The sequence below is a fragment of the Mobula hypostoma genome, chromosome 3 (genome assembly GCF_963921235.1).
Source record: "Mobula hypostoma chromosome 3, sMobHyp1.1, whole genome shotgun sequence".
NCBI classification, from domain to species: Eukaryota; Metazoa; Chordata; class Chondrichthyes; order Myliobatiformes; family Myliobatidae; genus Mobula; species Mobula hypostoma.
Genome location: NC_086099.1, coordinates 14,546,000 through 14,558,132, shown reverse-complemented (window position 1 = coordinate 14,558,132; position 12,133 = coordinate 14,546,000). Strand labels below are relative to the sequence as shown.

Sequence of the window (12,133 nt, the reverse complement as noted above, 5' to 3'; positions counted from 1 at the left end):
TTACCCAATATAGGAAACATCTTCTCCAGCTGCGCTCTACCTAGGCTTATCCATTTTATATAGGTTTCAAAGAAATCCCCCCTCATTCTTCTAAACTTCAACTAGTACAGGCCCAGAGACATCAAACACGTTAACCTTCTCATTCCTGGGATCATCCTTGTGCAGCTCCTCTGGACCCTCTCCGACGCCAGCACATCTTCTCTTAAGAAAGTGAGCACAAAACTGTTCACAATACTCCAAGTGTGGTCTGACCAATGCCTTACAAAGTCTCAGCGTTACATTCATGCTTTTATATTCTCGTCCTCTCAAATGAGTGTTAACATCACATTTGCCTTTCTGACTCAACCTGCAAGTTAATCTTTAGGGAATCCTGCACAAGATCTCCAAATTCCCTTTGCACTGCTGATCTTTGAGGTTTTTGTTCCCCAGTTTAAAAAATAGATGACACGTTTATTCCTTATACTGAGGTGCATGACCATACAATTTCCTACACTACATTCCTTCTACTACTCATTTGCCCATTCTCCCAATCTAAGTCCTAAGTCCTTCAACAGACTCTCTGCTTCATCAACACTATCTGCCTCTCCATCTGCCTTTGTATCATCCACAGACCATCAACTCTCTCATCCAAATCATTACATATAATGTGAAACAAAGTGGTCCCAATACTGACACCTGTGGAACACCACTAATTACCGGCAGCCAAACAGAAAAGACTCCCTATATTTTCATTCTTTGCCTCTTGCCAGTCAGCCAATGCTCTATCCATGCCAGTATCTTTCCTGTAATATCACGGGCTCTTATCTTGTCAAGCAGCCTGATGTATGGCACCTTGTTAAAGGCCTTCTGAAAATCCACTTATTCTCCTTTGTCTATCCTGTCTGTTACTTCCTCAAATAATTCCAGCAGATTTGTCAGGCAAGATTTCCCCTTAAGGAAACCATGCTGACTAGGGTCTATTTTATCATGCACCTCCAAGTACCCCGAAACTTCATCCTTAATAATCGATTCCAACATCTTCCCAACCACTGAGGTCAGGCTAACTGGCCTACAATTTCCTTTCTTCTGCCCCACTCCCTCTTGAAGAGTGGAGTGACATTTGCAATTTTCCAATTCTTTAGAAACATTCCAGAATCTGATGATTCTTGAAAAATGAATATTAATACCTCCACAATCTCCTCAGCCACCTCCTTCAGAATCATGGGGCAGAGATAACAGGTAAAAGACATCATTTTGAGATAGAATAAATAAAAGCAGGCAATGCTGTACAGCCCAGTATGAAGGCTTCAAATATACATGATTGCCAGGGGCTGCAGTGGGTTATACATTCAGGCATCTCCATCACGGCACAACCCTCCCCTCCATCACGGCACAACCCTCCCCACCATCGAGCACATCTTCAAAAGGCAGTGCCAGAAGAAGGCAGCATTTATTACCGAGGGCATGCCCTCTTACTACCACCAGGAGGAGGCACAGCATCCTGAACAGTCACACTCAGTGATTCAGGAACAGCTTCTTCCGCTCTGCCATTAGATTTCTGAACATGAACTCTGTCCTATTATTCTCTTTTTTAGCAATATTTATTTTGTAGTTCATAGCAATTTTCTTGTCTTTGCACAAAATAACAGATTTCATGTCATATAAATAATTGATAACAAATTTGATTCAGAACACTCAGTAGGTCGGTACACATATAGATGTTAAAAATGAGTATTGTTAAAATACCTCCAGCCAGTGGGATTTCACTTTAAATTATGTTAGCGCATTTTTGTAACAAAATGGTACATGTAAAATGATGGACCATGTATTAACAATATCCTCCCATGGCGGGCATGCAAATTGACCTCTCTGGAAATAACAGAACTGCACTGTTGGACACCTTCAATGCTACATTACATTTTAATGAAAATACAGGAATTGTTCTAGGCATTAGAAATGCCTGCACTTGCTTCATTAAGCAGGAAGGAATTTTTCATTAATACATACAGCTAGGTACGTAAAATTCCATCATGCCCATGTAAGGTGCATAACCAGTTAAAAATCTGCATCAGTGTGTTTCAGAAAGTTGAAATCACAACTTGATAGTAGGACTTGGAATCAAATCCATCAGAATATGACTTAGTCGTGTACGATTTGGATAAAAAAAAGATGTTATTGCACTTACAGGGAGAGGTCCAAGATCATTTGGATCCAATGATGTCTTTGCTCTTAAATGAACTGGATATTTTAGCCGCGGATCCTCCTGTAAAATAAATCACTTTCAGAACCCCCATTTGCTCTTATGAAGAAAGTGCTGGGAAATTAAAGACCTCACTGAGAAGATAATGGAATCGTTCCCAAGGGGGAAGAATGTGATATAAAGAAACTTACAGGAAGATGTAAAGAACACTGCTCATTGACAACTGACAGCATTCCCTTTGGATGCACAAGATTTAAAATTTGAAATTAAAATGAATTCTAAAAATCAAAAGCCTTTTCATCAAAAATGAATGTTAGCTAATAATAATCTGGGTACATGGATAAGCAGACTATGCTTTAGTGCCCTAAGTACTTATTCAGCGGAATGCAGAAATTAAAGCATGTTATAAATTATAGAAATACTGCAGGCTAAATGCAAATATTATACACCTCTAACAGATCATTTGATAAAATCCCAGTTTGGAGCTGGAATGAGTTACATAAATTAGAAAGGTCTCCATTCTGTACATAATCTCTTCATATACAGCTGACTGAATCATATCTCTGTTTCTGTACCTGGACATTGCCATTACAGGAAAGTCTCAAACACAAAATGCTGGAGGAACTCAGCAGGTCAGGCAACATCTATGGAAAAGAGTAAACAGCAGGCGTTTCCGGCTGAGACCCTTCATCAGGAATGGTCTCCACCTGAAATGTCGACGGTTTACTCTTTTCCATAGATACTGCCTGACCTGCTGTGTTCCTCCAGTATTTTGTGTGTGAAGCTTTGGATTTCCAGCACCTGCAGACTTTCTCATGTTTGTCATTTACTGGAAAGTTTATCGGGTGAGAATAACACCAGACTAAATGGCAAATGACTATCTGTGCAGTTTTACAAGTAACACTTACGTGCACCAACACATCATTCCATGCTAGAGAATTTATTGAGAACTAGGTGGGAACTTACGGGAGGAGCATGCAAATAACACTCATACTTAAGTTCAGAAAAGCCACTATCACTGTGGCTTGAGGCAAAGATTTTGAACAAAAACAATAAAGTAACATTGAGAAATTTTGGAATTAGGTTTTTATAATGGAATTAACAAACAATGTCATTTTCATACACCTGTTTGGCCATTGGACTGAGAGCACAGGATGGGAAATGGTAAACAAAGGTGAAGAAAAGCTTGAGTCCAGTACAAGAACACAGTAAGCAACAGCAATTTCATATGAACAGTGAATAAGGAACAAGACTAATGCAAATGAATGGTTAATGATTAGCACAGGGTCACTGAATCAAAGAGCTAGTTTTCCTGTTCTATGACAGAGTATGACTGAAGGATTAGTTTCCATCTGAGCAACCTGGAAGACTAACATTTTTCATTACTCAGTGTTTCTATTATATATTCACTGGCATGCATTGTTTGCACATCATTCCCTGATAATACCTCCATTCGAATGATGAAACAGACCGTGAAACTTCCAACGTTCAAACTTTCAACTACTTCACCACTTCAGAGGAACTAAATATATTATTGGAATTATTTACTGCCCAGAGAGCATTACTTACTTAATAACAATAAAATTTTCTGTCCAAAGTGAACAAACATTTTCAACTTCTAACCAGCACCTATTCTGTAACACTGGCAACAACTTGCCTAAGAAATAGGGGCAGAAAGTCGGCCGAGTGGCTGCTTTAGTCAGCTGTGCCATTCAGCAAGAGCATGGTTGATCCAATCTTCACCTCAACACCATTTCCCCATAGATTTTCCCTGCTCCTTTTGGCTCCCTTGCATCTTACACCACTGGCCCGCTGTATTCAATGATTTCTCCTCTGCAGTTCCCTGGGGTAGCGAATTCTAAAGATTTGCATCCTCAAAGAAATACAATCTCACTTCTGTCTGAAATGGGCAATAGTTTTTATTCTGAAACTATGCCTACTCTAGCTCCAAGTAGCTGCCTCTCAGGTCCCTTTTAAATCTTTGCCCTCTCATTTAAAGCCATGCCCTCTAGTTTAGACTTGTCTAAGCTGGCAAAAAGATTGTGACTCTCGACCTTATCTATGCTCATCATGACCTCTGTAAGGTCACCCCTCAGCCTGCTAAGCTCCAAAGAAAAAGCACCAACCTATCCAATCTCTCTTTAAACCCAATCCCTCCAGTTCTGACAACTCCCTCATCAATCTTTTCTGCACCTTTTTCAACTTAATTACTTCCTTCCTCTCAAGCATAGAACATTGAACAGTGCAGCATAGGGACAGTCCCTTTCTGCCCAAGGGTCGTTCCAGGCACTCATCACTCTGTGTAAAGAAAAACTTGCCCTGCAGATCTCCTGTAAACATTCCCGCTCTCATCTTACTGTGCCCATAAATAGTATTCACCCCCTCTCCCCCTGGAAGTTTTCATCTTTTATTGTTTTACAACATTGAATCACAGTGGATTTAATGCCGTTTTTTTTGACACTGATCAATAGAAAAGACTCTTTTGTGTCAAAGTGAAAACAGATCTCTACAAAGTGATCTAAATTAATTACAAGTATAAAACACAAAATAATTGATTGCATAAGATTCACCACCTTTAACTGGACACACCAAATCATCACTGGTGCAGCCAATTGGTTTTAGAAGTCACATAATTAGTTAAATGGAGATCCGTGTGCAGTCAAGGTGTTTTTTTAGATTAAATTATGAGGACACTCAGTCCTCGTTTATTGTCATTTAGAAATGCATGCATTAAAAAAATGATACAACATTCCTCTAGAATGATATCACAAGAAAACACAGGGCAAACCAAGACTAAAACTGACAAAACCACATAATTATAACATATAGTTACAACATTGCAAAGCAATACCATAATTTGATAAAGAGCAGACCATGGGCACGGTAAAAAAAAATCTCAAAGTCCTGATAGACTCATCATCTCACGCAGGCGGTAGAAGGGAGGAACTCTCCCTGCCATGAACCTCCAAGCGCCGCAAACTTGCCAATGCAGCACCATTGGAAGCACCCAACCACAGCCGACTGTGAGTCCGTCCGAAAACTTCGAGCCTCTGACACAGCCTCTCCGAGCACCATCCTCTGCCGAGCGCTTCGACCCCGCCCCAGCCGCCAAGCGACAAGCAAAGCCGAGGACTCGGGAGCTTCTCCTTCGGAGATTCTGGACCACACAGTAGCAGCAGCAGTGAAGCAGGAATTTCAGAAGTTTCACCAGATATTCCTCCGTTCTCTCAAGTCCGTCTCCATCAAATCAGGATTGTGCACGGCACCCTACTTGACAAATATCAGACATCACCACCGGAGTGGCCGCTGTGAGCTGCGTCGCGTCGCCATCTTCTCCTCCAGTCAATTGATTGTAGTAAAAATACACCTGTATCTGGAAAAAACTCACAAGAAAGCTCGGCTAGAGTTTGCCAGAAGACACGTGGGAGACTCAGGTCAGCTGGAGAAAGGTTCTATGGTTGATGAAACCAAAATTGAGCCTTTTGGCCATCAGACTAAATGCTACGTTCCAAGTCACTGAATATTCCTTAGAGTACAGTTAAGTCAGTCACCAAGAAATGGAAAGAAGACAGCACAGCTGTAAATCTGCCTAGAGCAGGCCATCCTCAAAAACTGAGTGACCGTGCAAGAAGGGGACTAGTGAAGGAGGCTACTAAGAGACTAATGGCAAGTCTGGAGCAGTTACTAGCTTCAGTGGCTGAGATTGGTAGAGACTGCACATACAACAACTGTTGCCCGGGTGTTTCAACAGTTGTAGCTTTATGGGAGAGTGGCAAAGAGAAAGCCATTATAGAAAAAAGCTCACATGAAATCTCAGCTAGAGTTTGCCAGAAGGCAAAATTGAGCTTTTTGGCCATCAGACTAAACGCTATGTTTGTTGTAAACCAAACACCGCACATCATCAAAAACACTCCATCCCTACCATGAAACATGGTGGAGGCTGCATCATACTGTGGGGATGCTTCACTGCAGCAGGTCCTGGAAGGCTTGTGAATGTAGAGGGTAAAATGAATACAGCAAAATACAAGGAAATCCTGGAGGAAAACCTGATGCAGTCTGCAAGAGAACTGTGACTTGGGAGAAGATTGGCTTTCCAGCAAGACAATGACCGCAAGCATAAAGCCAAAGCTGCACAGCAATGGGTTAAAAACAGCAAAGTTAATGTCCTGGTGTGGGCAAGTCAGAGTCCAGACCTCAATCCAAGAATGTGTGGCTGGACTTGAAAAGGGCTGTTCACTCATGATCCCCATGCAATCTGACAGAGCTTGAGCAGTTTTGTATAGAAGAATGGAGAAAAATTTCAGTGTCCAGAAATGCAAAGCTGATAGAGACCTATCCACACAGGCTGAAGGCTGTAATTGCTGCCAAAGTTGCATCTACTAAATACTGACTTGAAGGGGGTGAATACTTATGCAATCAATTATTTTGTGTTTTATGACTTCCCTCAAACCGTCAGGCTGATCAACACCTCCATCCATTAACATACATCCCACACTGCAAAAACTCATTTCTGTGTGGTAGCACCACCACCCCTGCCCCCGTAACCCCATATTCCCCCCCCCCCGTTCGACCTATAAGGGTGTATGTATATAGGACATTTGATTATGAAAGAACACAACAATTTATTTGATCACGTATTGAAACTATTTACACACACACACACACACACACACACACACACAAATACTCCTTGTTGAGTATTTTATTGGCAGTCTCAATGCTAATAGCTAAATGCTAATGCAAATAGCTTTTCTATTTCTTTTGCAAACTTTCCTTGTACTGTGATGTAGTTTGCTTGGCAGATTTGAGCATTTTACTGGAAGTCTCAACCTCATAGCAGTCTGTGTCAATGAATTTGTTAATTTTGCAAGACATCAGATTCACAAGTGTTTTGTGAGACAGCTGACTTCTGAATTCTGTCTTAATGTGACGCACCATGCTGAATGCCCTTTCTACATCACAATTAGAATTTGGCAGCACCAAAAGCAGCTTCATCAACTGTCAGAGCTCTTTGAATCTCAACTGCCCTGTGCTCAGGGATTTTACTTTGGATAGCTTCCCTCAGAACTCATCAACTGGCAAACTTTTGTAGTTTGCCACCAGTCCTTTAATATGTAAAAGTAAAGTAAAGGCATCAGTTAGTCTTGTGAGACCATGGATCTGTGCCTGGAAAGTCTTCAGTCTCCAGGGCGCAGGCCTGGGCAAGGTTGTATGGAAGACCGGCAGTTGCCCATGCTGCAAGTCTCCCCTCTCCACGACACCGATGTTGTCCAAGGGAAGGGCATTAGGACCGAAACAGCTTGGCACTGGTGTTGTCGCAGAGCAATGTGTGGTTAAGTGCCTCGCTCAAGGACACAACACGCTGCCTCGGCTGGGGGTCGAACTCACGACCTTCAGATCGCTAGTCGAACACCTTAACCACTTGACCACATGCCCTTCAATATGTACTTATATTATCATGGAGTTGTTTTTTTTTATTCTATTACAACTTTAAGCAAGTCTACAGGGAGTTTGGCCTCATCACATAGGACATCAATAGAGCAGCTCCTTAGCAGCTGGCCAGCTAGTTAAAATAACGTTAGCTACGCTAATGACACCTGTTAAACTCACCTCAACATGTCTTTTACAGTCATTTAACCCACCATGGGCAATAGAAAAGTCTCTGTTTCAAACAGTGCAACAAGCCACACTGTATTATTTTTGACCCCTATTAGACAGGGGTACACTTTAGTGTAGTCTGGGGTGAAGTATGTTTTATATTTTCTCTTTTTGGAACACTCTGCCATGGTGCTGCAGGACACTGAACTGAACTGATGGACAATGAAAGAGAGAGAGGTCGACTGTAAAGCCCACCCACAGAGAAAACTGATAGGTCTACTTAGCACAAAGAGAGACCAATCAGGATGCTCTCTCTCTCACTCTCTTGCTACGTCTGTCACTCTCTCTCTCTGTCTCTCTCTCTCACTGTCAACAAATTGATTTCCGTGATATTGTATATAATTTGCGGGCATCAGGGAGCCGCTATCAATATGCGGGAGACTCCCGGAACTTCTGGGAGAGGTGGGATGTCTGCATTAACCAACCTCAGCACCATGGCATGCACATCACCGAACATCATTTCATGTACATATAATTAGTCCATGTAATATAACAGTTACTTGTGCATTGTGTTTCATAGGATTGTTTTTATATTTAAACTTATTATGTTTTTTGTTTTCTTTTATTGTGTTCGTTATGCATGTTGTGTTTCTTTCTATTGCATTATATTGAGAGGAATAATCATCTCATTCTCCTTTACACCTGTGTATTGTGGAATACCAATAAACAATGTTGAACAAGTCCTTCAGAATTTGCTCAATTATATTTCAGAAATCATTATGCAAATTGGCAACATAAACAATGTTTTTGCTATCTGCGTTGACAAAGATACTTTCACAAACAACGGTCCCACGGGCGCGTAGCAGTTAGCGAAACACTTTTACAGCTTGGGGCGACTGTGTTCGGAGTTCAATTCCGGCGCCATCTATAAGGAGTTTGTACGCTCTCCCCATGAACCATGTGGGTTTCCTCCGGGTGCTCTGGTTTCCTCCCACATTCCAAAGACATGACGGTTAGTAGGTTAATTGATCATTGCAAATTTCCCTGTGATTAGGCTAGCATTGAATAGGTGGGATACTGAGCTCTGCAGCTCGTTGGCCGGAAGGGCCTGTTTCACACTGTATCGCTAAATAAATAAAATAATTAAATCCATTCTAACTGTTCGTAAGTATTTAACAACATCTGCTGATTACTACTCATGTTGTGACCTCCACTTAATCACTTGAATTTTTTGTGCAATACATGAACGTATCCCAGACAGGGTCAAGGATCAATGAATATGAATGATACCTTCAGTGAAAAATCCAAAATAACCACTTAACTCACTTCAGTAACATGACTCATAGAATAGATGCAAGGATCCCTCTCCTCAAAAATCTCAAATTTATCTCTTTGTACTACAAAGCTGGGAAGAAATACAGTTTTGGTTGGAGGTCAGGACTTACCCATGTTGTTGTTCTACTATTGTGATCGATGAAGAAAGGCCGACCATTTGGAGCTATGCGCATTTCCCAACCGGGAGGTAGGAAACTCTGCGCAACCTTATGCTGTGCCTTTGGTGAATTATAAGGCGAAAGCTGAGGAGACTGAGGAGTAGACAAAGTGTCCTTTACAGCTCTGTGCAGAGGGGGGTCCTTAGCACTCTGAAAAAATATAAACAATCATATGTCCAAACTGTTCGTATGGGATGGGGTTTGGCTTTTTTAATCATTGTACATCCAGCATGAAACCTCAATAAATATCCCACTTCAGATAAACCATTTGTCAACTTCAGATAAACCATTTGTCAACTTCAGATAATCTATTTGTCAACATCAGATAAACTATTGGTCAACTTCATATAAACTATTTGTCAACTTCAGCCCACTTGGGCAAAAGATACAAATGAGAAGAAGCAACCAGCAAATTTTTGAAAATCTATTCAAACATCAAAATAAACTCATTCTCATTTATTTATCTACGCATATACCCTTTAGCTGTATACCCTCGGAGTATACTAAAGCCCCCTCTTTATCTATAAATAATCAAGTTTTACTGCAAGGATTTCAACCACCACACGACAACTATGTGCACGCAATATCAAATCTATAACATCCAGAATTCTGTTGAGATCGATTTCCAGCATGACTGGAAAAAAAAATGAAAGTCACAAACTTATTGCACTAATGAAATCACAGAAACACAGTCTTTAGTGTACACTAGGATACATTTTCAAGATGGTGGTTTTGAATTTTGAAGACTTTCAGGTATTTTCAGTGTGACAAAAATACACCTCCAGGTAGTGATAGTCTTTTTCTCTCCAGTTAAACCCCTTGCTAAAATAAATTGGGTATCTCATCAGGAGGTCTAATCATTGACTGCTGCATCTGAAGCAAAGGTTCAAAGGTCCCTAAAAACAGAAAAGTACAGGCCCTTCGCTCCATGATGTTGTGCTGACATTTCAACAGATTCCAAGATCAATCTTACCCTTCCTTTCCACCTCACCCTCCATTTTCCTTTCATCCATGTGCCCATCCAAGAGTCTCATAAATGTCCCTCATGTATCTGCCTCTACCACCACACCTGGCAGTGTGTTCCACACACCCACCACTCTCCGGGTACAGAAACCTACCTCTGACATCTCCCCTATACTTTCCTCTTATCACCTTAAAATTATGACCCCTGCTATTAAGCATAAAGAGGTCTCTGGATGTCCACTCTATCTATGCCTCTCATCATCTTGCACACCTCTATCAAGTCACCTATATGCCTTCCAATCACCTTGAAAGTATTTAGCCATTGCTGCCCTGAGGAAAAGATGCTGGCTGTCCACCCTATCTATGCCTCCTATCATCTTGGACACCTCTGTCAAGTCATCTCTCATTCTCCTTCACTCCAAAGAGAAAAGCCCTAGCTCGCTCAACCTATCCTCATAGGACACGCTCTCTAATCCAGGCAGCATCCTGGTAAATCGCCTCTGCACCCTCTGAAGCTTCCATATCCTCCCTGTAATGAAGGGACATATTAAGAGTTTAAAAGCTAGAATGGTTACATCCTGCACATAAAACTTTTTAATGGTTTTAACTCATGAAACTTGTTTCAGTCAAGAAATGTAATCAAGACTTCATCTCAAACAAACAATGGGCAGGTCTTCCCAAACTCACAAATGCTAACAACTAAAACAACTTGAACATATTTTCTCATGAAGAGTTGATGAAGTGGCTGCTACAGCTGAGCTTCCATTTGTACACATGGCAACTTTGAGACTCAAGATATCCACTTGCCAAATTCTAAGTAAAGTCATGTTGCATACAGATATTTTTCGGAAAAACCAAGCCCCTTCAGGTAAAAGTGATAACAAAATTGAGATAATAATCTGTAGCAAGTCATTGTGTTGTCTTGCTTCCATAAAGCTTTGCTTAAACCTTATATCCGGACACATGGGTCTAAGAGAATGAGAGTTTACTCGGGATGTCGAATGCCTGTTGTTTGCAAGTCCACTGTAGTTTGAAGGCCCAGAGCACTGTCCTGAGGTTGGAAGGCTATGCTGCCCCCAACACATCCTAAGTGTTCGTTGTTAATGCAAAGGATGCATACCATTGTATGCTTCAATGTTGTTGTTGCTGTTCCTCTCCACGCCTTGTGGCACATCAGGCGGCAACCTTGTCTGTTTTCTTACGAGGCCGAGTTGCCAGCTGGACATTGAACCCAGCACAGATGGAAGGCGTGCAAAGAGCCAGCCAGATTCAAAACCGAGACCACTCACCTCGAAATCTGGTGCAGATGCCGCTACACCACTGGCCCGCTTATGCTTCAATGTACACGTGATAAATAAATATGAATCTTAAGATTGTGATTAGGGAAAATTAATTAAAATGGTTGTGTATTATTTAATTCACTTAATAAATAAAAACGCTTTGGTTTTCTAACTGGTCCTCCAGAAAATGCTATTTTCATTGGAGTTGATCTCATTCATCTCTTTCTGAAACTGATAAATTTCTTCATGGAATATTAATATGTTAATAACAAAATATTATTGAAAATTTGCAACATAATGTATTGTTTTATTCACCTGTAGGATATGGGGTTCTGCTCATCTTTAAATTGGCTTTAAAAAAGTGACTTGACACAAAAATGAACAATTTAATGGAAAGTGTTCTCAACTCCGCAGTGTGATTAGTTTTTGGAATGCACTCCCGGAGGAAGGTTTATCTGTAGTGTTCAAAATGAAGCTGGATAAGTGTCCGTAAGAAAACAATTTTTCAGGCCTTCTGGGAAAATTCAGTACGTGCTGGATATACAAATGGTCTACACTGTGGGCTACGGACTCACAAGCTAATTTGTGGCAATGGCTTCCAAATTTAGTCCATGCCATTA

At 41.1% G+C, this 12,133-nt stretch overlaps 1 protein-coding gene across 19 annotated transcripts in view; it reads right to left on the bottom strand.

Annotated features, from left to right (window-relative positions):
* nedd4l (NEDD4 like E3 ubiquitin protein ligase) overlaps window positions 1-12,133 on the bottom strand; it is a 466,571-nt gene that overhangs the window by 64,000 nt on the left and 390,438 nt on the right. For 17 of the 19 annotated variants that reach the window (XM_063042682.1, XM_063042686.1, XM_063042690.1 and 14 more), the window contains 2 exons: window positions 9,223-9,420; window positions 2,165-2,242 (listed from right to left, as the gene is read on the bottom strand). The exons of 1 other annotated variant lie outside the window; for it this stretch is intronic. In XM_063042682.1, coding sequence (XP_062898752.1) covers window positions 2,165-2,242; window positions 9,223-9,420 — 276 coding nt within the window. The remainder of the gene's footprint in view (window positions 1-2,164; window positions 2,243-9,222; window positions 9,421-12,133) is intronic. One more of the 19 variants, XM_063042680.1, reaches the window with a different exon arrangement.